At 60.6% G+C, this 23,640-nt stretch overlaps 2 protein-coding genes across 2 annotated transcripts; one reads left to right on the forward strand and one right to left on the reverse strand.

Moving 5' to 3' along the window:
- Nucleotides 1-582: 582 nt before the first annotated feature.
- Nucleotides 583-3,131, reverse strand: TMEM79 (transmembrane protein 79). Its single transcript, XM_048932625.1, has 4 exons — nt 2,668-3,131; nt 1,341-2,177; nt 993-1,206; nt 583-840 (listed from the first exon to the last, which is right to left on the reverse strand). Exons 2-4 carry the CDS (start codon nt 2,077-2,079, stop codon nt 636-638), a joined length of 1,158 nt encoding a protein of 385 aa, XP_048788582.1. The 5' UTR covers nt 2,080-2,177; nt 2,668-3,131; the 3' UTR covers nt 583-635.
- Nucleotides 3,132-3,247: 116 nt separating this feature from the next.
- Nucleotides 3,248-23,384, forward strand: SMG5 (SMG5 nonsense mediated mRNA decay factor). The gene is given in 22 exon segments (XM_048932622.1): nt 3,248-3,481; nt 9,979-10,077; nt 10,156-10,279; nt 11,287-11,443; nt 13,408-13,497; nt 14,972-15,061; nt 15,562-15,640; nt 15,847-15,972; nt 16,949-17,017; nt 17,801-18,009; nt 18,147-18,169; nt 18,171-18,285; nt 18,809-19,149; nt 19,151-19,511; nt 20,860-20,915; nt 20,917-20,988; nt 20,990-21,028; nt 21,168-21,243; nt 22,891-22,937; nt 22,939-22,965; nt 22,967-22,996; nt 22,998-23,384. Coding segments are annotated over 22 exon segments (2,460 nt in total). The 5' UTR covers nt 3,248-3,404; the 3' UTR covers nt 23,151-23,384.
- The last annotated feature ends 256 nt before the right edge of the window (nt 23,385-23,640 follow it).

Raw genomic sequence — 23,640 nt, forward strand, 5'->3', positions numbered from 1 at the left:
TCCTGGGGCAGCGCTGCACCGTGCGGATTCAGGGGCGGCTTTTGGTGCAGCCCAAACCCACGTCGGCACCGAGCCGTTCCTGCTCACCTTCCACGCAGCGCCTCCCCGTGGGATGCGGGGCAGATCGGGGCCGAAGGGCTCTGCCTTTACGTGAGGGATGTGGAAGCAGGGCTGTGAAGGCCGGCAGCGGCAGCCCAGCTGGAGGAGCTCAGCGCGGAGAGCTGCGGGGCGCCCCGGTGCGGCCGGACGCCGATTTGTCCCAGCGCAGCAGCCCCAAACCTTCGGCCGTTGAGCCGCTCCCCGGGGCAGGGCACCAGGCAGACCGGTTTGTGAGGCCGTGCTGAACCTCCGCCAGCAGGAAGGAGAGGAGGAGGGACGCCGGGTGACGTCGGGTGACGTCGGCCGTGCAACCACCAAGAAACGGGAGAATCTTCCCCCCCCCCCCCCATCCCCAAATCAGCCGCGGAGCCGTTCAGCTGAAGGGCTTTATTGGTCCCAGGAGGAGCTCTGGCAGCCCCCACCTCTCATCCTGAGCTCACCGATCCTCCTGCTCCCCATCTCATGTGAGGTGCGCTGGGAGTCCCATGGAAGAAGTGCAGCCCCCCCCCACCCGCCCCCAGGGCTTGCAGGGAGGCTCAGCCCCAGTACCGCAGTCTGGCCCTGCTCTGCCGGGAGCTCTCCTCGGGCTTCGCTGTCGCCACGGCCAGGAGGTTCTCAGGCTCCATAACAAACATGTTGTACAGGTTCCAGAGCAGCATGGCCAGGAGGGGCAGGAAGGTCATGGCGAAGCCGAAGGCGCGGAAGGAGCGCCCAAAGGCGTAGGAGAGCCAGTAGATCAGCCTGCAGGGGGGGCGGGGGGCTCAGCTCGGGGTGCTGGGCCCAATGAGAGCCTGCTGCAGGAAGCGGGATGGGGCGAGGACAAAGCGGCCCTTCCCCGGTGTGGGCACGGTGCAGCTGTCTGTGAGCCGGACGTGGGGGAAGGAAATGCTTACCGGGAGATGGCAAAGAGCCCCGTGAAGAGGGGGATGAGCTTGAGGAGCTCCTGCTGGAGGTATGTGGCCAGCACGGCCACGTTGAAGAAGTAGAGGATGAAGAGTTGGACGGACTGGGAGACGTAGGTCCGATGGATCTCCACCTCCCGCTGCAGCTTTCCAAAAGGCTCCAGCGCCGAGGAGCAGAGGCGTGAGATGCCGCTGACGATCATCCCTGGGGGGGGGAAGAGAGAGGTGCGCTGCTGAGACGCAGCAGGGTGGGAGGAGCCGCGAGAAGAGCTCAGCCCCGGCTCTGCCCACCGCCCCCTGGGTGACCCCCACCCCCAGCACTCGGGCCCAGCAGCTCACCCAGGACGATGGGGACGGTGGCGAAGGCAGCGCAGCGCAGCGTGTAGACCAGCCGTGTGCTGACGGTGGGCAGGAGCGGCGCGTCGAAGGGCAGGAAGACGTAGGCGCCGTAAATGAGGCAGGGGCACAGGAACAGAGCCCCCACCACCGAGGCCACAGCCTTGAGGGTGGCGCTGCTGCAGAGCCCGGCACAGGAGCAGCACGGCCCCTCGGCTGGCGGCTTGGCTGCTTGCCCCTCAAAGATCAGCGGGCCCCGGAAATGCGAGGGGCTGGCAGGGAGGAAGGCCTGCTTTGGGAGGACGCAGTTGGGTCCATCCCTGGGGGGAACACAGCCCCCCCTGCCCTCCTCCCGGGGCTGCGAGATGGGCTGCTGCTGCTTCTTCTGCTCCCCAGGTGTCCGCTCGATGCAGTGGGGGTCAATGGGCACAAAGACGTGCGCTGCCATCACGGGAAGCCCGGGATCTCCCTCCCCATCACCCTCAGGGGGGGGGCAGGCAGGAGTTCCCTCTGTTCCCTCTTCATGGTCATCACGGGCCCCCTCGGGGCTCGAGCGCCTTTTGGTCTGTGTGGGTTCCGGCTGCCCCCGTGCGCCGTGCTGGCGCTGGTCCCACAGCAGGGTGGCATCAGGATCCCCGCGATGATCATGTGGGGCCGGAGGATCCTCATTGGTGGGGGGCGCCTTCCCCAGCTCCAGCAGAGCCACCTCCTCCAGGGGCAGCGTGGGGTCGGCAGCAGCCATGGGGCGGCGGGCTCAGTGCTGCCAGGGGTTTGGAAGCAGCTCTTCCGTATTTCAGGGTGTCAGGACAGGATTAGGCTCCCATCCCCGCCGGCTTCACTCTGTGCAAGAAGAATGGGGACAGGCGAAAAGATGACAGAAATGAGAGGCTTGGGGTTACGTGCACAGCCAGGCAACAACAAGGAGGCCCCACCCGCCATGCTGCCAAACAGGGAAAGCGGAGGAACTGCCTTCACCCCGCCGAAGTGCCCCAGGGTGTCTGGCTGAGGGGGGGCCATGCGGCTCCATGCCAAGCAGCAGCAGAGATATCAGTATAGGACGTGCAGGGAGGGCCCATAGCAGGAAGCCAGAGTTAGGCTGAGGGGCTGCGTTGGCTGCCTTTGGCGGCCAAGGGGGGCTCTGGGGCAGGAGGAGCTGCGCAGAGCAGCGCCCTGAGGCACAAATCCTGGGTCGTGAGTCCCAGTTTTCAGCCCACCCCGCGCCATGGGATGGGAACGAGGAAAATCCCCCCCCCCCCCCAGAAGGCGCTCAGGGCCCAAGCTGAGCTCCGTGCTCGGCAGCCCCGATGGCGGGGACGCGGGCGGCACTTACACGGAGCGGAGCTGAGGGCGGCGGGGCCGCGGCCTGCGGAGCGCTCCGAGTCGGCCCAACTCCAACCTGTCGGACAGGTGGGCCGGGCGCAGCGGCCTCACCCAGGCGGGGCCGGGCCCACGGGCGCGGGGTGGGGCTGGGGGCCGGGCCGGGACTTCCCCAAGGGTCTGACGGGCCCGGAGCGCCGCACCCGGCGCTGTTTTTCCCACTTCGCGGTTTTTTTGAGAGGTTTATGAGGGGTTTTCCCTCGGGTCTGTGGGAACGGAAGGCCCCGGCGGGCGCCCCGAGGGGCTGGGAGGCCTCAGGCGGCCGCATCCTGCAGGGTTCCGCCCGCGGCGTCCACGGCGAAACGCGGCCACGGCAATGGGCGTCCGGCGCCTCGGCTCGACCCTTGAAGGCCGCGCCCATACCGCTCACGGAGTGACGCTGACGCAGCCGCCATCTTTGCCATCACTAAATATTGGCACGGAACTCTCGCGAGATGAAGCCCCGACGCGTCCGCCATGTTGCCAGCACTAAGTGATGGCGCGGAGCGAGCGGAGTTCTCGCGAGACGCCGCCGCCGCATTTGTCCGGCGTTCCCCGTAATCTCGCGAGATCTCCGCGGGGCAGGGGGCAGCGGCGCAGCCCTGGCGGCCGAGCGGGGCCGGTGGCCGCCGTTGGTTGGCGGCGATGGCGGCGGACGGGCGCTGCTGAGGGGGCGGAGGGCAGCGCCGGGTCTCGGCTCCGCCGGGCGCCATGAGCCAGGGCGGAGGGACGGGCAGCGAGAGCGGGGAGCCCGAGGCCAAAGTGCTGCACACCAAGCGGCTGTACCGGTGAGGAGGGGGGGGAGGAAGGTCTGGGGCATGGGGGGGCTGAGGATGGGGGGGGAGGAGGTGGGGGTGTGAGGCCTGGGGGGCGGTAAGGGGGTAAGACCTGGGGAGGGGGGGGTTGGGGGGGGAGGAATGGGGAGATTTGAGGGGGGGAGGAAGGGGGTGATTTAAAGGAGGTGGGAGGGAGAAGGGCAAAGGGTTTAGAGGAGATGTGGGAGAAGGGCTATGGGGTTTAGAGGGGATTTAGGGGGAAAGGATGGGGGGGAAAGGAGAGAAAGGTGGGAGGTTTAGGGGAAGCAAAGGGGAAGGGAGATTTAGGGGAGGGGGGGGAAAGAAGAGGGGATTTAGGGTGGGTTGCTGGAAAGGGGAGGTGGGATTTAGGGGAGACGTTGGGGGAAAAGTGGGGGGGGTTAGGGGAGATGTGGGGGAAGGGAGTGGGGATTTAAGGGCGATTTGGAGTGAAGGAAATGCGCTGAGGGGAGATCTGGGATGTGGGGGAATGGGAGCAGAGGGGTGGGAAGGAGGTGGAGGGGAGATGGGGGGGAAAGTGGGGATTTCAGATGGGAGATTGGGGGGATGGAGCTTAAGGATGATCCGTGGGTCTGGGGGAGGAGATGGGGAGCAGAGGGGGGGCCCTGGGGTGTGGGAAAAGAGGGAATATGGGGAGGGAGACAGAGGAGTGAAGGACAGGGTTGGGGGAAAGGGAGAAGAAGGTAATGGGGTTCGGGAGAGATCTGGAGGAGAAATGGAAGGTGATTGAGGGGAGATTGGGGTGAAGGAAACTGGGGTCAGGGGTGTGGGGAAGGAGGTTGGGAAGAATCCTGAGAAGACGAATGGGAACAAGGAGGTGGAGGAGAGAGCTGGGGAGGGGGATTCAGGTGGGGGAGGGAGCGGAGGAGGCAGCAACCAGGGAAGGTGTGAGGGGTAACGGAGGGGATCGGGGTCCATGGGGGACCCAGGGAGGTGGGTCAGGAAGGAGGATGCGATGGTGAATGGGGACACGGAAGGATGAGGGCAGGAGGTGGGGTGATGTGGGGGCTGTGGGCCTCCAGGTGGGCTCTGCTCTTTCGTCCTGCCCCGGTCCCTCTGTCAGTAAAGCAGCGCCGTGGTTGAGTTTCAGAGCGGTGCTGCGGTCTCAGGGATGAGCAAGGGATGGTAAAGGCAGGAGGCCTTTTCCAGCAGGGCCCGGTGGCTTTTGCTCGTTGATGTTGGGCTCGTCCTTCTGTCCCTTCCGTCCCACGTTTCGGTTTGGTGCCTTCCTCGTGGCTCAGGCTCTGTTTTGCTTGCTGATCCCCCTGGATGCTTCCTGGCGCACCTAAGAATGGAGCCGGAGCATCCCTGCCTGAGCAGTGAGGTGGTAGGATGAGGTGAGGGCTTTCCTACAGCAATCTTTGCCGTTTAATTCTTCCTGGCCGGAGAAACCTCAGGTTTTACCCCGAAATGAGGCCACGTGGCCCCATCCCAGGATGTCGGGGCACAGAGGGATGCTCAAGATCAGTTTCTGCATGGCTGAGGGGCACCGGCCTGTTTCCACCCTCGGTTCTTTCAGTAGCCTGGTGCAGGGGGAATAAGGCAGCTCTCTGGGCAGCTCTGCTGGCTATTGAGAGATTTGGGCTGTTTGCAAAGGAGCTTTGGATCCCAGGAGAGCTGCAGGTGGGCAGCAGGCAGCCGAGTTGGCAGCAGAGCTGTGCGTGCTGCACTTAACTCTGCTCCTGGTTTTCTTCATCGTTGTTTCCCAAGAAGTTGGTGCAGCTCTGGGACGTTCAGTCATGGTGGTTTCTTCCCCACGTTCCTCTTCTGCTCAGTTCTGTGCCAGCAGGGGAGATTTCAGATTGGCTGAAGGGCTTCCTGAGGTGTGGATGAGCTGCTGTGCTTTCCCTCTGTGAGTCTCCAATGTTTTGTGCTGGCTTGGTTTTCACACAATGGCCTGAGCTGAAAAGGACCCTCAGGATCACCTCATTTCATCCCCGCTGTGTGCAGGGCCACCAACCAGCAGCCCAGGCTGCCCAGAGCCACATCCAGCCTGGCCTTGAATGCCTCCATTCCAGCCTCCCTATTGAATGCCCTGGGCATCCACAGCCTCCTTGGGCAGCCTGTTCCAGTGCATCACCACCCTCTGTGCGAGGAACTTCCTCCTAATATCCAGCCTAAACCTCCCTGTCTCAGTTTGACACCATTCCCCCTCGTCCTGTTGCTGTCAGCCCATGTCAGCAGCCGTTTCCCCTCCTGTTTATAGTCCCTGTTTTTAGTCCCTTTGAGGACTGGATGGCCGCAGTGCCTTCTCCCCACAGCCTTCTCCTCTCCAACCTGAACGAGCCCATCTCCCTCAGCCTCCCTTCCCAGGAGAGGTGCTCAGCCTGCTGCTCGCCTTTGGGAACCCAACGCTTCTGTGTCCTTGTACCCAAGGCGCTGATCGCAGCTCTCTGATCACAGCCCACCTCAATGCATCAAACAGCCCATCCTCCCAGTGCCCAATGCAGAGGGCAGGATGTGGTCAGGGTCCACGTGGAGGCTTTGCAGAGCTCCAGGTAGCTGACATCCACCTGATGCCCTCAGTCCATCGCAGAAGGCTGCCAGGTGGGTCAGGCGAGGTCTGCCCTCAGCGCTGCACGTCTCTCATCTCCTGTGTGCCTCAAGAACTGGAATTGACTGGAAGATAACCAACGTCACCCCGGTCTTCAAAAAAGGCAAGAAGGAAGACCCAGGCAATGATAGGCCAGTCAGCCTCACCTCTGTCCCTGGAAAGGTGATGGAACAGCTGTGCAGGATGTCATCTCCAGACAAATGGATGAAGAGGAGGTTATCAGGAGCAGTCAGCACGGGTTCACAAGGGGGAGGTCGTGCTTGACCAACGTGGTGGCCTTCTATGATGTTGTCTCTGGCTGGGTGGATGGGGGGAGAGCAGTGGATGTAGTCTACCTTGATTTCAGCAAGGCATTTGATACTGTCCCCCATGACGTCCTTATAACAAAGCTGAGGAAGTGTGGGATGGATGAGTGGACAGTGAGGTGGGTTGAGAACTGGCTGACTGGCAGAGCACAGACGGTCATTGTTGGTGGTGCAGAGGCCGGTTGGAGGCCTGTAACCAGCGGTGTTCCTCAGGGGTCTGTGCTGGGTCCGCTCTTGTTCAACATCTTCATCAATGACCTTGATGAGGGGATGGTGGCCACCCTCAGCAAGTTTGTGATGACATGAAGTTGGGAGGATTGGCTGCAGGCCGTGCTGCCATTCAGCAAGAGCTGGACAGGATGACAGCTGGGCAAAGAAAAACTGGATGAGGTTTAACAGCAGCAAGTGTGGAGTCTTACAGCTGGGGAGGAATAATTGCATGCAGTGGTACAGGATGGGGATGAGCTGCTGGAGGGGAGCTCTGCACAGAGGGACCTGGGTGTCCTGGTGGATGACAGGTTGCCATGAGCCAGCAGTGTGCCCTTGTGGCCAAAAGGCCAATGGCGTCCTGGGGTGCCTTGCATGGCCAGCAGGTCGAGGGAGGCGATCCTCCCCCTCTGCTCTGCCCTGTGAGGCCTCATCTGCAGCACTGCGTCCAGTTCTGGGCTGCCCAGCACAAAACAGGCAGGGAGCTCTTGGGAAGAGAACAGCGGAGGGGCAGGAAGATGGTGAGGGGCCTGGAGCATCTCTGCTATGGGGAAAGGCGGAGTGAGCTGGGGCTGTGCAGCATGGAGAACAGGAGGCTGAGAGGGGAGCTGATCCAGGGCTGTGAATATCTGAGGTGTGGGGGGCAGAATGGCGAGGATGGACTCTGTTCAGTGGGGAGTGGAGACAGGAGGAGGGGAAACGGCCAGAAACTGCAGCATAGGAAGTTCCGCACAAACATGCGCAAGAACTTCTTTACAGTGAGGTGACGGAGCACTGGAACAGGCTGCACAGGGAGGTGGTGGAGTCTCCTTCTCTGGAGACGTTCAAGACCTGCCTGGATGCCGACCTGTGCGACCTGCTGTAGGGAACCTGCTTTGGCAGGGGGTTGGACTCGATGATCTCTGGAGGTCCCTTCCAACCCCTACAATTCTGTCATTCTGTGATTCTGTGATTCAACGTGGCAACCAGGAGGAGCTGCTCCACAATCCTCCCTGCACGCAGGTGAGGCTCACCAGCAGGTTAGGGCTGCAGGGAGGGGGGAGCACGCTGCTGGCTCTTGGCCCCCTGCCCCCCCACCAGCACCCCAAGGTTCTGCAGGCTTCAGTGGCTCGTGCTGCGCACGGCGTGTCCTAAAGGAGGAGGCAGATGGGGACGGTGTGTGAGGAGTGGGCTTACTGCCCTCAGGCATGGGCTGGGCGCTGCCCTCTTGGTGTGAGGAGCTCGTTGGACGTCTGGTGTTGGATTGTTGTCGTGTTCCTCTGTGCTGGGTGTCACCCCGAGGTCTGCAGCAGCTCGGCAGAGAAGGACCTGGGGGTCCTGATGGATGAGAGACTGAATATGAGCCAGCAGTGCGCAGCTCGAAAGGCAAATGGGATCCTGGGCTCCATCAGGAGAGGGGTGGCCAGCAGGGACAGGGAGGTGATCGTCCCTCTCTACTCGGCTCTTGTGAGGCCCCATCTGGAGTCCTGTGTCCAGGTGTGGAGCCCTCAGTACAAGAAAGACAGAGAGATTGTGGAAAGGGTCCAGAGGAGGGCGACTAAGATGATGAGGGGGCTGGAGCAGCTCCCCTATGAGGACAGGCTGAGGGAGTTGGGCTTCTTCAGCCTGGAGAAGAGAAGGCTGCGGGGTGACCTCATGGCAGCCTATCAATACCTGAAGGGAACCTACAGCCAGGAGGGGAGTAAACTTTAAAAGGGCTGACAACAGCAGGACGAGGGGAAATGGATCCAAGTTGAAGGAGGGAAGATTTCGGTTGGATGTTAGGGGGAAGTTCTTTACTAGGAGAGTGGTTGGGCCCTGGAACGGGCTGCCCAGGGAGGTTGTGGATGCCCCGTCCTTGGACGTGTTTAAGGCCAGGTTGGACGGGGTCCTGGGCAACCTGATCTGAATGTGGATGTTTGGTGGCCCTGCCAGGCAGGGGGGGTTGGAACTCCATGATCCTTGGGGTCCCTTCCAACCCGGGTGATTCTGTGCAGTTGCAGAATGGAAGGCGTTGGGTGGCACGTGAGCTGCCGTCCTCCATCGAGAGCAGGAATTGATGGAGGCGCCTTCCCCCGTCATGACAGCTGTTAGAAACGATTCCTTCTTTCGCCTCCCAGCGCAACTGAGTGTGCACACGTGTAGCGTGTTAATTAATTGCTGAGCTTGGAAGTCGTTAGTTTGCCCGGGGGCCTTTGGGGGTGGTGGGCACTGAGGAGCAGACAGACGGATGTCACAGCCGTGGCGAAGCAGCCGACCCAAAGCACGAATCATAGAATCATAGAATCACCAAGGTTGGAAAAGACCTCCAAGCTCCTGCAGTCCAACCGTTCCCCCATTCCCAACAGCTCCCACTGAACCACGGCCCTCAACACCACATCCAGCCTTTCCTTGAACACCCCCAGGCTCGGTGCCTCCCCCACCTCCCTGGGCATCCATTCCAGTGCCTGACCACCCTTTCTGACAAGTCATACTTCCTCATGTCCAGCCTGAATCTCCCCTGCCGTAGCTTGAAGCCGTTCCCTCTGCTCCTATCACTGATGACACGAGAGAAGAGGCCGACCCCCAGCTCACCACAACCTCCCTTCAGGAAGTTATAGAGAGCAATGAGGTCCCCCCTGAGCTCCTCTCCTCCATGCTGAACATTCCCAGCTCCTTCAGCCTCTCCTCATCAGCCCTGTGTTCCAGACCCCTCACCATTTCATTGCCCTCCTTTGAACACATTCCAGGGCCTCAATATCTTTCTTGCAGTGAGGGGCCCAAAACTGGACACAGCACTCGAGGTGCGGCCTCACCAGTGCTGAATACAGGGGAACAATCACCTCTCTGCTCCTGCTGGCAGCGCTGTTTCTGATGCAGGCCAGGCTGCCCTTGGCCTTCCTGGCCACCTGGGCACACTGTCGGCTCATGTTCAGCCCAGCATCCATCCATACCCCCAGGTCCATTTCCTCTACGCCATCCTCCAGCCACACCGCCCCAAGCCTGCAGCGTCGCCTGGGGTTGTTGCAGCCCAAGTGCAGGACCCGGCATTTGGCCTTGTTGAACCTCATCCCATTGGCTCCAGCCCAGCTCTCCAGCCTGTCCAGATCCCTCTGTAGGGCCTCGCTACCCCCAGGCAGATCCACACTTCCAGCCCATTTGGTGCCATCTGCGAATTTACTGAGGGTGCACTCGATGCCCTCATCATCAACGAAGCTTCCCTCGGTGCAGCTGTGCTCTGTTCTTCCCCCTGGAAGCTTTTCGAAGTCGAATGCACGAAGCCCAAGGAGGCTGTGGATGCCCAGGGCATTCAATGGGGAGGCTGGAATGGAGGCATTCAAGGCACGAAGCGATGAGCGCAGGGCGGTGGGGAGGCAGCGGGGGGGGGGGGGAATCCACACGTGGGGAATCATGGCAGCAAAATGCGCTGTGCTGTCGCTTTGCAGAGCGGTGGTGGAGGCCGTGCATCGCCTGGATCTCATCCTCGGCAACAAGGCAGCGTACCAGGAGGTGTTCAAGCCTGAGAACATCAGCCTGAGGAACAAGTAGGTTGGGCAGGGAGCTCGGGGTGGTGCTGTGTGGGGCTGCCGTGGCTGAAGGCGCCGTTCCCTGCTGTCTGCCAGGCTGCGGGAGCTGTGTGTGAAGCTGATGTTCTTGCATCCCGTGGATTATGGCAGAAAAGCGGAAGAGCTGCTCTGGAGAAAGGTTTACTATGAAGTTATCCAACTCATCAAGACGAATAAGAAGGCAGGTATCGCGGGGTGGGGTGGGCAGCCGGCCGGGCCGTGGGGTCAGGCTGAGCAAGAGGCTCCTCTGCTTGGAGATGTGTCGTCTGAGCACCAAGCGCTGCTGGGTGCGAGCGGAGCTGACAGCTGAGTTCTCACAGAAGCACAGATGTCAGGGATTGGGAGGGACGTGGAAAGCTCACCCGGCCCAACGTGGCAGCAGCACCCAGACCGGGGCACCCAGAACGCATCCAGGTGGTTGGGAACCTCCAGAGGAGACCCTGCCACCCCTCTGGGAGCTCAGTGCCGTCCCCCTCGCTGTGAAGGGGTTCTTTCTCATGCTGATGCAGACCCTCCCACATCCCAGCAGGCACCCACTGCCCCTGTGCTGCCATCGGGTGTCACTGAGAAGAGCCCAGCTCCTCCCAGCACTCAGCCTTCACAGGTCTTGAGTTCCCCCCTCCACCTGCAGCCTCTCCTCAGCACGGCGGTGCTCCGCTCCCTTCCCCATCTCTGGGGCTCTGTGCTGGGCTCTCCAGCCGTTCCTTGCTGCAGTTTCCTTCAGCTGAGGGCAGTAACTCCTCACAGTCCCTGGGATGGTTTCATTGCGGAGCGCATCCCACCGTGACGCGCCTTCTGCCTTCCCAAATTCACAAGGCACGTTTCCAGTGTAAAACAAGTGCCAAGATGGCTTTGCCAGCACAGATTCCTTTTTTCCCCTGGCACTGATGGCACAGAAATACTCCCTCTCCCCGTTGTGTGAGGCAGCACGCTGTCCCACAGCGATCTGATGGTGGGGACGCCATTCAGGCTCCAACCAGTCCCTTGTGCTGTTCATTTCTTACTTTGTCACTGCAGGCATCTCTTCTCCTTAGAAACACAGCAGATAAAGCGCAGCCCAGCAGGGGAGGCACACTGAGGGGTCGCAGCAGAGCTGCCTGCTGTCTCACCTCCTCCTCAGCCCAACTCGGGTTCCCAGCTGCATTATTACTCCCCCTGCTGACCCCTCCTGGCTTCTCTGTCCCGCAGCACATCCACAGCCGCAGCGCCCTGGAATGCGCCTACCGCACTCACCTGGTGGCCGGCATCGGGTTCTACCAGCACCTGCTGCTCTACATCCAGTCCCACTACCAGCTGGAGCTGCAGTGCTGCATCGACTGGACGCACGTGACCGACCCGCTGATGGGTGGGTGCTCGTGGGCAGCGGCTTGGTGGGGTGGGATGGGCTGGGAGGGGGGCTTTAAAGTGGTCTGGTTCCGACCTCTGCTGCTGGCAGGGCCAGCTCTAGCTGGACCAGTCTGCTCACAGCCCCATCCCGCCAACCTTGAGCACTTCCAAGGAGGGGGACAACCTGACCCGTGATCTCCCCGCTCTCGCAGTAAAGCATTTGTCCCTGATATCTACTCTCAATTTACCCTCTCCCAGTTTAAAATCATTTCCCCCATCCTGTCGCTGCGTGCCCCTATCAAAAGTCCCCTCCCCAGCTTTCCTGTCGGCCCCCTCCAGGTCCTGGCAGGGCTGTAAGGTCCCCGCAGAGCTTTCCCTTACCCAGCTCAGCCTGTCCCCATGGGGGTGATGCTCCATCCTCACCTCTGTGGGGCTCCTCTGGGCCTGCTCTGACAGCTTGGTGTCCTCGTGGTGCTGGGGCTCAGAGCTGGGCGCAGTGCTGCCTGTGGGGACTTGGGAGAGCAGAGCAGAGGGGCAGATCCCCCTCACCCTGCTTCCTTCAATGCAGCCCGGGATCCAGCCAGCTTTCTGGGCTGGGAGCTCGCACTGCTGGCTCACTCTGTGTCTTCCATCCACCAACACCCCCAAACCCTTCCCCTCAGGGCAGCTCTCTGTGCATGGCGCTGCCCTGACCCAAGTGCTGTGCTTGGCCTTGCTGAGCTCCGTGATGTTGGCACATGCCCACCTCTGCAGCCTGCCCAGCTCTGCACGGCGTCCCTTCCTCTGCCGTGTGGCTGCACCGCTCTGCTTGCTGTCACTGCAAATTGCTGAGGGTGCATCCGACCCCTCCGTGTCACCTGCAGAGGAATTCAGTGACACCGATGGCAGCTCTGAGCACAGCCCCCCTCAGGTCCTGCCCTGGGCTGCCCAGTCCACTTCAGCATCCACAGGATGACCTTTTCATGCTGTATTTCTTAGAACAGACTGAGAGAACCTCCAGAGGTCCGGAGGGAAGGGTTTGGTGGTGGCAGCCGTAGCTGGGGGTCAGGAGAAGCGCTCATGGCTGCATGGAGCTCATGAGGACGGGTGGCTGTGCTGCTGGGGGGCGGCTGCTCACTGCTCAAGGTCAGCTCTGCAGGCAAACAGGGCTCCTCGTGCTGCTGGCATCCTCTGTGTCTTGGAGGTGAGGAGGTGAGGGAGCTCCTGTAAGAGAGCAGGCCGTGTCTCAGCAGGGGATGTTTGGTGGCTGGTTGCAGCTCTGCGCTTGGTGCGGCACAGAAGACAAATAGGTAACGCGATCGTTAAGGTGTGACATCGTGCATCCAGACAAGATGGGTGGCTTTCACTCCCACTCCTCCAACCAAAGCCAAGGGGAAGGAGCTCTGGCTGTGTGCTGATTGGGATGCTTCCCTTTGGGGTTCCTGGGGAGAGATTTCTGTCCTCCAGGAGCTGGAGCAGCAGGGCTGAGCCTCAGTGCCTCCTTGGTGCCGACCTGGCTGCTCTCCTTTCCCTGGAGGTGGCTGCAGCAGCGCTGTACCATCAAGGCTTCTATGTTTTTCTTCATCCTTCTTTCCCAATCCCAAATCCCAATCCCAACCTGAATACATAAAATCTGCTCCCACTGTTGATGGTGGGGACGCTGGCTCTCCTCCAGATTCTCTCCTCCAAATTCCTCGTTAGCCACGCTGACGTCGTCAGCCTCTCTCCAGGCACAATTAGCATGTGCTCAGCGCTGTGTTAGCACTGCTGCATGGCTTGTAGGCAGGAGCTGGCTGTTGTTCTCCCATCTCAACACAGGCAGCCTCCAGCAGCACGATCTGAGCAGATCTTTGGTCACCCAGCTCCACGTTGGGTGTCTCAGGAGATCTTTGGTCAGCCAGTGACGCATCGGGTGCCTCAGGCAGCAGTGTGGGCCCCTCGTGTGCCATTCCAGCTGCCTTTTCCCCAGTGCTGTGCGTGACTTTGTGTTTCTCCCACTCGTAGGCTGCAAGAAACCCGTGTCTGCGTCGGAGAAGGAGATGGAGTGGGCGCAGATGGCGTGCCACCGATGCCTGGTTTACCTGGGGGATCTGGGTAAGAGAGCATCGTCTGGTGAGGGAACCCTGGTGTGCAGGAAGAGTGGGCACAGTGCTGGGCTCCCCCCGACTGCTGGGGTTCTGTCAGATGCATTTGTTGGTGACAGAAGGGGCAGAAGTGTTGGGTTTGCGCTGCACGCAGCTGTGGCACCGTGGGTGCTGAGGACCGCAAGCCTTTCCTTCAGTGCTGTTTGTTTGGATGGCGTGTGGTGCAGGATGGCTGCAGGGGCAGAGATGTTTTGTATTGGGCCACCACAGAGCCGTGGGTTGCGTCCTCGTGTGGGGCTGCATGTCACCCTTGTGATGGCACAGCTGCCATCTGAGGTGTGCGAGTGTGTCGGGGTGCAGAGACAGGAGGGAAATATCTGTCAGAGAAACCAATCAGCCCTTGGAAATGTGTCATGGTGCTGGGCCTCCAAGCTCCTGGAGCTGCTTGGCACCATGGAGTGTGGACCAGCCTGAGAACCTGCTGCAAATCAATGCTGGGGGGGAGGGGGGGGGGGAAGGGTGATGTACCTGGCTGGAGGGAGGGGAGTGTGCTCAGCTTGTGGCTGCTGCCAGCGGGGCTCCGCAGGGTGCAGAGCTGTTTTCCATCCTGTCTGTGCACCAAGGGTCGGTGAAAAGCTGCTGGGTGTTGTGCTGCTGTCAGTCTGGAGGGAAACTGCACTCCTCTCTGGAAGGGTGGGAGGGGGGGGAAAGGAAGAGGAGGGAAAGGAGAGGAAGAGGAGGGAAAGGAGGGGAAGGGAAGGGAGGGGAGGGGAGGGGAAGGAGGGGAAGGGCAGGAGGGAAAGGAGGGGAAGGGAGGGGAGGGAAAGGAGGGGAAGGGCAGGAGGGAAAGGAAAGGAAGGGAGGGGAGGGGAAGGAGGGGAAGGGAAGGGAGGGGAGGGGAACGAGGGGAAGGGCAGGAGGGGCAGGAGGGGAAGGGCAGGAGGGAAGGGAAGGGGAAGGGAAGGGAAAGGAGGGGAAGGAAAGGGAAGGACAGGAGGGGAAAGGAGGGGGGAAGGGAGGGGGGAAGGGCAGGGAAAGGAGGGGAAGGGAAGGGAGGGGAAGGGCAGGAGGGGAAGGAGGGGAAGGACAGGAGGGAAGGGAGGGGAAAGAAGGGGAAGGGAGGGGAAGGAGGGGAAGGAAAGGAGAAGGAGGGGAAGGAAAGGAGAAGGAGGGGAAGGACAGGAGGGGAAAGAAGGGGGGAAGGGAGGGGAAAGGAGGGGGGAAGGGAGGGGAAAGGAGGGGGGAAGGGCAGGGAAAGGAGGGGGGAAGGGCAGGGAAAGGAGGGGAAGGGAAGGGAGGGGAAGGGCAGGAGGGGAAGGAGGGGAAGGAAAGGGGAAGGGAGGGGAAAGAAGGGGAAGGGAGGGGCAGGAGGGGAAGGAAAGGGGCAGGAGGGGAAGGGCAGGAGGGGAAAGGGGGGGGAAGGGAAGGGAAAGGAGGGGAAGGGAAGGCGCTGTGCTCTGCTCTGAGCTGTGCTCTGCTTGCAGCCCGCTACCAGAACGAGCTGGCAGGTGTGGACACGGAGCTGCTGGCCGAGCGCTTCTACTACCAGGCGCTGTCTGTCGCGCCGCAGATCGGTGAGTTGTCCTCACGTTCTGCCTCCCACGTGGCACTGATGGCATTCACCTCCTCGTTGTGCCCCTCACCCTGCCGCCCCTTCCCAATCCTTCTCCTGGGGATGATCCCAAGGTGGATGTGGTTCCCCAAAGCCGTTTTCTCTCCGCTGCCTTGGCGCTTGGGTCAGGCTGATCCTGGCCCAGCGTTCAGCACAGTGAGCTGAGATGGAGCCGTTGGGCGCTGATGAGATGATGTCTGTGCCAAGAAAATGCAGCACGACGGAGCTGAGGCTGCGCCGTTACGAATTAAGAGGAAGAGGAATTGTTTGTTCCGATTTCTTAGGCAGGAAGGTGTGAAACAGAACACAGGGAGAAGGATCGAGCCGTCCAGACCTTTGTTCTGCAGCTTCAGGGCTCGAGGATTGCTGATGCTGCTGGCTTCCCTCCTGTGTGGGGGGGGGATGGATCTGGAGGATTCTGGTTAATGATTCTGGTTAATTTTGCCCTCTCTTTTGTGGCAGGCATGCCCTTCAATCAGCTGGGGACGCTGGCTGGGAGCAAATACTACAACGTGGAGGCCACGTACTGCTACTTACGCTGGTGAGTGTCTCTGAGGTCTGGAAGGTGTCTGAAAGCTGGAGGCAAAGCTGTGATGCTGCCTGGAGTGGGGCTGGGAGGCAGCAGGACCTGAGGACCCCAACGCGTTCCAATGGCAGCACCGCACGCCTGTCTTTGTGTTTAGCTGTGCAAACCTGAGCAGTTTTGTGGCAGAGTGACCCTCAATGCCTTCTGCTTCCCAATCCCAGCATTCAATCTGAAGTGTCCTTCGAAGGCGCCTCCGGGAACCTGAAGCGGCTCTACGACAAAGCGGCCAAAATGTACCAGCAGCTGAAGAAGTGTGAGAGCAGGAAGCTGTCGCCCAGCAGGAAGCGGTAGGAGGGCAGAGCTCTGGCTGAGGGCTGGGAAGGGCTCAGTCACCCAGGCCAGGCGGTGAGCGTCGCCCAAACGCGGCTGTCCCCAGTTCAGATCCTCTGCTGTTGGGCTGCGGTTCGTAGGAGAGCAGAGAGCAGCTTTGGTTTGAGGTTGAGGTGCTTCTCGCTGCCCTCCTGGAGCTGTTGGTTCTCCAGGGGGGTTTCTGTGGCCAAAGGGAGAAAGGGGAGGTGGTGTCTGCCTGTGTGTCTGCCTGTGTGTCTGCCTGTGTCTCTCTCTGTGTCTGTGTGTCTCTCTCTGTGTCTGTGTCTCTCTGTGTCTGTGTGTCTGTCTCTCTCTGTGTCTGTCTGTCTCTCTCTGTGTCTGTGTCTCTCTGTGTCTGTGTGTCTGTCTCTCTCTGTGTCTGTGTCTCTCTCTCTGTGTCTGTGTGTCTCTCTCTGTGTCTGTGTGTCTCTCTCTGTCTGTGTGTCTCTCTCTGTGTCTCTGTGTCTGTCTCTCTCTGTGTCTCTGTGTCTGTCTCTCTCTGTGTCTGTCTGTGTCTCTCTGTGTCTGTGTGTCTGTGTCTCTCTGTGTCTGTGTGTCTGTCTCTCTCTCTGTGTGTGTCTCTCTCTCTGTGTCTGTGTGTCTCTCTCTGTGTCTGTGTCTCTCTCTGTGTCTGTGTGTCTCTCTCTGTGTCTGTCTGTCTCTCTCTGTGTCTGTGTGTCTCTCTCTGTGTCTGTGTCTCTCTCTCTGTGTCTGTGTGTCTCTCTCTGTGTCTGTGTCTCTCTCTCTGTCTCTCTGTGTGCCTGTGTGCCCGTGCCCCTCTGTGTGCCCCTCTGTGTGCCCCTCTGCCTGTGTCTCTCTGTATCTGTGTGTGTCTGTCTGTGTGTCAGGGCACTGACACTGGACACATCTCTGCCTGTTGGTTGAGCCGTTGGTCCCTTCAGTCTTTATTACGAGTAGCTGCATTTACAGCATTTTCTTCTTCGTCTCTTTTAGCTGCAAAGACATTAAGAGGCTGCTGGTGAGCTTCATGTACCTACAGAGCCTTCTGCAGCCCAAGAGCAGGTGAGGTTCTGGCAGATCCCATCTCCTGTCTGTAATTCAGGGATGGAAGGGAGCGTTCCATGCAGGAATGCAGCGTGCTGAGGTTTCTGCCACGTGTCCAAGCCCTGTTGAGCCCCATAACCTTGCAGGGGAGGGGAAGAAGATGGCCCTCCAAAGGAGTTCTTCCCTTCTTAAGCCAGCAGACGCTTTTCTCCTGGCTGAGTTGGGGCCTGCAGTGTGGCCCAGGGTTCCACCATCTGTGTGCACACAGCGCCGCAGGTTGTCTTTGGAAACCTCTCCCAGATGGCAGCGAGCAGCAGGACCCGATTGTGGCAGAGCAAAGGGAAAATTGCCCAGCGGTGATTTCAGTAAAACAGAAAGTGCTTTGAGGATCTGAGAGTTCCAGGAGCTGGAGAAACGTCAGGAGTGGATTTCCTGGGTTGGTTGGCCCTGAGATGCACATGGCAGGACTGTGCTCCCATGCCGGTGTGCAGCCGGGGCAGCAGCAGCGAGCCCTCAGCACCACCACCCCCAGATCTCCCTGTGACCCCTCTGTGTGTGTGTGAAGGTGCTCTGGTTTATTGTTTCTCTTTAGCTGAGCAGCTCTGGAGAGGAGAAGATCACAATTCCTCTCTCTTTCAGTACCTGCTGCTGCCTGCAGCGTCCTGCTCCATCGCTCTGTGCTGCACAGTGTGAAGCAGAGCCCACGTGTGGCCACGGCCACCTCTGGGTGCTGCCACGCAGGCATTGCTGGCAGTTTGGCTCTCAGACAGTAATGTTGGCTCCTTTTTTCTCCCTGCGAAGCTCTTTGGATTCTGAGCTGACGTCTCTGTGCCAATCCGTGCTGGAGGATTTCAACCTGTGCTTGTTCTACCTGCCTTCCCCTCCCAACCTGAGCTCAGTGAGCGAGGATGAGGAGGAATACGAGAGCGGCTACTCCTTCCTTCCCGACCTGCTCATCTTCCGCATGGTGATCATCTGCTTCATGAGCGTGCACAGCCTCAGGCGTGCAGGTGAGCGGTGCTTTGTGGGGACTCCCAAAAACCTGTGATGGAAGCAGGGCTTGTGCAGCACTGCGGGGTGGGAGCCGCCTCAGCTGGTTCTGGTCAAGCCGCTGCTGCCCTCGGCCTCACCAGGCTTGTCCTTGCAGGCTCCAAGCAGTACAGCGCTGCCCATCGCTTTCACTCTGGCCCTCTTCTCTCACCTCATCAACCACGTCAACATTCGCCTGCAGGCGGAGCTGGAGGAAGGGGAGAACCCGGTGCCGGCGTTCCGCAGCGATGGCGCAGGTCGGTGTGGTCGTGCTCCTCCCCACCTTCCTGCCCCTGGGGGTGCATTTGGTTTCTGTTGGAGCTTATTATGCGCAGAACAAAACCTTGAGCCTTTCCCCCTGCAAAGAGTCAGCTTGTAACCCTTCCCAAAATGCAAGGCTGGGCTTCTCTCGGCCAGCAGCAGCAGCAGCAGCGATTGATTCCTCCTTGTGTGGCTGCTGGCCGAATGCAGCTGGCCCAACTTGTGCTCCTGCCCTGCAGGGTGGATGATTTGGCTCTCAGGGAAAGCAGGGGAGGAGGTGGGAGATTGTGGTGTGTTTTTGTCAGCCTTTGTCTGAAGACAGCAGCGCAGCCCGGGCTGCAGGAGCCCGAAGGAATCTGGGCTGCCTGAGGTCTCTGAGCTCCTTCAGAGGGCGATTCCTTCCCAGGGCTCTGTGCTGATGGAAGCAGCAGTGAAACCTGCTGCTCAGGGGGTGGGAAGGAGCTTGTGTGGAGCGGCTGCTCTTTCCTGACTGTTGCTTCTCACTTTCCATGCCCACAGATGAGCTGGAGCCGCAGGAGCCCCTCAGCGCCACGGAGAAGGAAGGTGAGGCGGAGCTGCCAATCACCACCCCAGAGAGGAGGAAACGGAAACACGACTGCAAGAAAAGCAAGAAATACTCACGGCTTTCCTGCCTGCGCCGCCGCCGGCACCCGCAGAAGGCAGATGAGAGCGACCTGAGCGAGGGCTTCGACTCCGACTCCAGCCAGGGCTCCACGAAGGGCAGCGACGGCTCCGACAGCGGCTCGGAGAAGAGCGACGAGGAAGCAGAGGCCGCTTTTGACGTGGAGACGGACTCTGACATGAACAGCCAGGAGTCGCGGTCCGACCTGGAGGACATGGGAGGACGAGCCGGGCAAGGAGGGCAGCGAGCGAGGCCAGAGCGGGGCCAGGGAGGGCCTAAAAAACGGCGTGGATGGCAGCGGGTCGGGGGACTGCAAGAACACGAGCGGCTCTAAAATGGAGAGTGCGGATCCAGCCGTAAATGGGCCGGTGTCCCTGAGCGCCAGCGACGCCAGCATCGCCAGCAACCTGCAGGCCATGTCCACGCAGCTCTTCCAGACCAAGCGCTGCTTCCGCTTGGCCCCCACCTTCAGCAACATCCTCCTGAAGCCCAGCACCGAGCCGCCCGCCTTGAAGGGCAGCTTGGCTGGCAAGCCCTGCGTCAATGGCGATGTGGAGAAGCCCAGCTCGGCAGAGCAGGGTAAGGAGCCACACGTGTTGCACCACTGCGCTGCGAGCCCTGAGCTTCCAGCGCTCTGCTCACCGAGAGCTGCTGCTCTCCATCGTGAAAAGGTGCAGCGTGAATCTCATGGGCAGAAAGCAATGGGGGAGCAGATTGCAGGTGAAGGAGGGATGGTTTTGGCTGGGGATGTCGGGGGGAAGCTCTGCAGAGAGGTGGGATGGGGCCCTGGGCAAGCTGGGCTGGCAGCAGATCTGGAGCTCAGTGATCCTCAGGCTCCCTTCCGACCCGGCCATCCTGCGGTCCCTGAAAGCTCTCAGGTTTGGAGGTGGGCGCCCCCTGCAGCAGCAGGCCTTGGGTCAGGGCTTTCCTGGAGGAGCTCCCCCAGCAGAGCAGAGCAGAAGGCTGCAGGCAGCCGGTGCTGTAATTCCAGCTGTGTGCTGAACGCCTCTGATCGCTCCAAAGGGAGTCCCAAAGCTGCTGGAAGATTTCCTCCTCCCTGTGGGCAGTCTCTGCCATCGCACACAGAAGCAGTGCAGGTGCAATCCAGGATGTTCTCCATCACCTCTGTGAGTGGGGAGCGAGGGCCGTGCGTGCAGAGTGCAGTAGGTGAAGCTGAGTTCAGTCCTGCCATGAGGAACACTGGGGGAACCAGGAGCAAAGGAGAGCTGATGGGCAGCCTGTGTGTCTCACTGAAAGCACACCACGTCTGTTGTTCCTCCCTGTGCACCCAGAGGCCAAACTGCAGCCCAGGGTTTGGAGGGGCAGCGCTGACATCTGTGGCTCTGCCTCACGGCTGCTTGGTGGGATGGGGGAAGGAAGGAAGCTGGTTGTGCTGTGTGCATCGCTTCCCTTTATGCATCCCAGTGGGATGTGCAGATGTTGCAGAGCTGGAAATGTTGCTGGAATAGCACGGCTGTTTTGATGTGGTGAAGAACTGAGTGCAGAAAGCGGGGGCTCAGTGGTTCCATGTGTGGATGGAGCTGGGTGCTGAGAGGTGTCCCAGGGGTCAGTGCTGGGGTGAAACTCTTCCGTATCTCCATCGGTGACATTGGCAGTGGGGCCGAACCCTCAGCACTTTGCAGATGGCAACTGAGCTGAGGGGTGCAGTGACACAGCAGAGGGATCTGGGCTGCGGGCCCAGGGGAAGCTCATGGGGTTCAGCAGATCCAAGTGTGGGGTCTGCATCAGAGTTGGGGCGGGCTCCGTCACCGCTGTGATCTGTTGTGTCCCCGTGCACTGCGGGGAATGGGGCCCTCAGGTCCCTTCCAACCCTAAGAGGTCTGTGATGGTTCTGGGATGCCTCAAACCCAGCACTGCACAGCCTCGTTCCTCTGGAGGCTTTAATGCTCTTCCCCTCCTTTCCCAGACGTGTCTGACTCTGAGGAGAGCGTGTTGAGCGCCAAGTCGTGCAGGAACGAGCGGGTCCCTGCAGGAGAAGCTGGAGATTGTGAGCAACGAGGGGCTGCTGCTCACCGTCAAGGTGTTCCTGGACTGGGCTGAGGACAAACACGGACTTCATCATCATGTGTGCTCAGGTGGGGGAGGCTCTGGGCTTTGAGCCTCAATCAAGGTGGTGAAATTCGTGCTGTTTTAAGGCGTTCTGGGGTCTGTGGGAGAGCCCGAGTGAGCGTGGCAGCTCTCCTCATGTTTTCTTGTGGCTCTTTGTTCCTGCAGAGCTCCCAGAGCCTATGGAACAGGCTGTCTGTGCTCCTCAACCTGCTGCCTTCTGCTGCCGACCTGCAGGAGTCAGGTATGGAGAAGGGCAGCACAGCACAGTGCTCCCTTCTGCCTGCAGCCCTTTGCTTACCAGGGAGGGACTTCATTTGTGTGCTGTTTTCTGCTCAAACCCCTCTGGGGTCACTTGCCATCCCTTAGGCATCAGCAGGCAGGGACCTCTTCCACGTGTTACACAATCACAGAACGGCCAGGCTTGGAAGGGACTCCAGGCTCACGGAGCTCCAACCCCCCGCCACACGCAGGGCCACCAACCTGCCCACGTTTCACAGCAGCCCAGGCTGCCCAGGGGCCCCATCCAGCCTGGCCTCCAACCCCTCCAGGGATGGACGGGGCATCGCAGCCTCTGCTGGGCAGCTGTTCAGCCCTCACCGCTCTCCCAGCACACAACTTCCCTGAGCCCCAGCCTCCAGCTGCCCTCCCTCCGCTTCCAGCCGTTCCCTGCTCTCATCTCCCCTGCCCAAGAGCTGCCTCCCCTCCTGGCTGCAGGCTCCCTGCAGGCGCTGCAGGCTGCACTCAGCTCAGCCCCAGCTCCTCTTCTCCATGCTGAACGAGCCCAGCTCCCTCAGCCTGTCACAGAAGGAGATCAGGTTGGCCAAGCAGGACCTGCCCTTCATGAACCCATGCTGGCGAGGCTGATCCCCCTGCTGTCCCACGCGTGCTGCTTGATCTCCCTCAAGAAAGTCCCCCCCCCCCCCCCAATAATCTTCCCTGGCACTGAGGTCAGGCTGACAGGCCTGTAGCTCCCCAAATCCTTACAGCCCTTGTAACCCTACAGCCCTTCTTGTAGGCGTGATGGCGGAGCTCGGGGTTCTTCTGGTCTTGTTCAGCATCTTCATCAGTGAGCTGGACGAGGGGATGGTGCAGTCGGTGTAATCAGGAATTGCACTGATGACAAAAAGCTGGGAGGAGCAGCTGATGCAGCTGGGGGCCGTGCTGCCATTCAGCAGCAGCTGGGGCAGGCCTGAGAGCTGGGCAGCAGGAAACCAGAGGGGGTTTAACAAGAGCAAGGGCAGAGTCTTGCAGCCGGGGAGGAATAACTGCATTGGGGTTGAGCTGCTGGAGAGGAGCTCTGCAGAGGGGGGGACCTGGGGCTCCTGGTGGGCGAGAGGTTGGCTGGTGGGCAGTGTGCCCCTGGTGGCCAGGAGGGCCAGTGGGATCCTGAGGGCATTAACAGCAATGAAGGGGAGCGTGGCCAGGCAGGGCAGGGGAGGCGATCCCCCCTAATTGCCTCCCTGTCCCTGCTGCCACCCCTCTGCTGATGGAGCCCAGGATCCATTTGCTTTCCAAGCTGCAGTCACACCTGCTGGCTCCCGTTTCAGCTTTTCGTCCCTCAGGACCCCCCAGGTCCTTCTGTGCAGGGCTGCTCTCAGGTGCTGCTCCTTCCACTCTGTGTGGATGCCTGGCATTCCTCCGGCCCAAGCGCAGAACACTTTGCCCTGTTATTCTCTGCTCAAACCATCTGGGGTCACTTGCCATCCCTTTGCCCTCAGCACAGCAGGGAGGAGCCCCTTCCACATCTTATTCTCTGCTCAAACCCCTGCCTGTGGCCAAACTCCCATCCCCTGAGCGTGGGCTCTGTGCCGCGGGTGCCTCCCCTCCCTTTTGTCCCCACGCTCTGGGCTCCGCTCTGATGCCGTTGCTGCTCTCCCTCGTCGCCCAGGCCTGGAGCTGTGCAAGGAGGTTCGGGAGGTGCTGAGCGGCGCGGAGACTGCCGGAGCTTCGTGCCAACCTGCTGCATCCCTGAGGACGTGGCCCTGCGAAATCTGCCCCCCCCTGAGGAACGCGCACAGGAGGCTCAACTTCGAGCAGGACCGCCCCGTCTTCTCAGCAGTGGAGGAGGTGAGTGGGGCAGATTCTGGTGCTGTGTGTATGGTACTTTCCCATAAAGCAGAGCCTGGCCTGATTCCAGTCTGGGCCTGAGCTCCCGCTGGGTGCCACGGCCATCCTGCGTGCCCAGAAAATGCAGCCTTCTGTCCCCGTCAGAAGGGAAGGAAGGATGGGGAGCATCCTGATGGCTTAAGGATGCTGCTCTGATGTGGGGACTGTGCTCAGTGAATCGCAGCCCAGAGCAGTGCTCCAGCAGAATCACATCCCATGTGAGCTCCACTTCTGCCATCCTCACCCACAGCCTACGGAGAGGAGCGCTGTGCATGCAGTGGGGATGGGGTGGAATGGGGGGAGGGATGGGGTGGGATGGGGGAGGATTGGGACGAGGGAGGGATTGGGTGGGATGGGGGAGGGTTGGGGTGGGATGGGGGAGGGATGGGGTTGGATGAGGGAGGGATGGGGTGGGATGAGGGAGGGGATGGGGTGGGATGGGGGAGGGTTGTGGTGGGATGTGGGACGGTTGGGATGGGATGGGGGAGAGCTCCTCTGCTCCTCCTGCCAGAGATTTCCAAGAGCCCTGGGA

This window comes from Lagopus muta (assembly GCF_023343835.1).
Source record: "Lagopus muta isolate bLagMut1 chromosome 29 unlocalized genomic scaffold, bLagMut1 primary SUPER_29_unloc_1, whole genome shotgun sequence".
Classification (NCBI taxonomy): Eukaryota; Metazoa; Chordata; class Aves; order Galliformes; family Phasianidae; genus Lagopus; species Lagopus muta.

Excerpts from the sequence above, each read along its gene's own strand:
- TMEM79 (XM_048932625.1), bottom strand. The coding sequence starts at position 2,079 with ATGGCTGCTGCCGACCCCACGCTGCCCCTGGAGGAGGTGGCTCTGCTG. Across the intron at positions 1,207-1,340 it reads CACCGTCCCCATCGTCCTGG|GGATGATCGTCAGCGGCATC; the intron begins GTGAGCTGCTGG and ends TCCCCCCCCCAG. Across the intron at positions 841-992 it reads GGGCTCTTTGCCATCTCCCG|GCTGATCTACTGGCTCTCCT; the intron begins GTAAGCATTTCC and ends CCCCCCCTGCAG.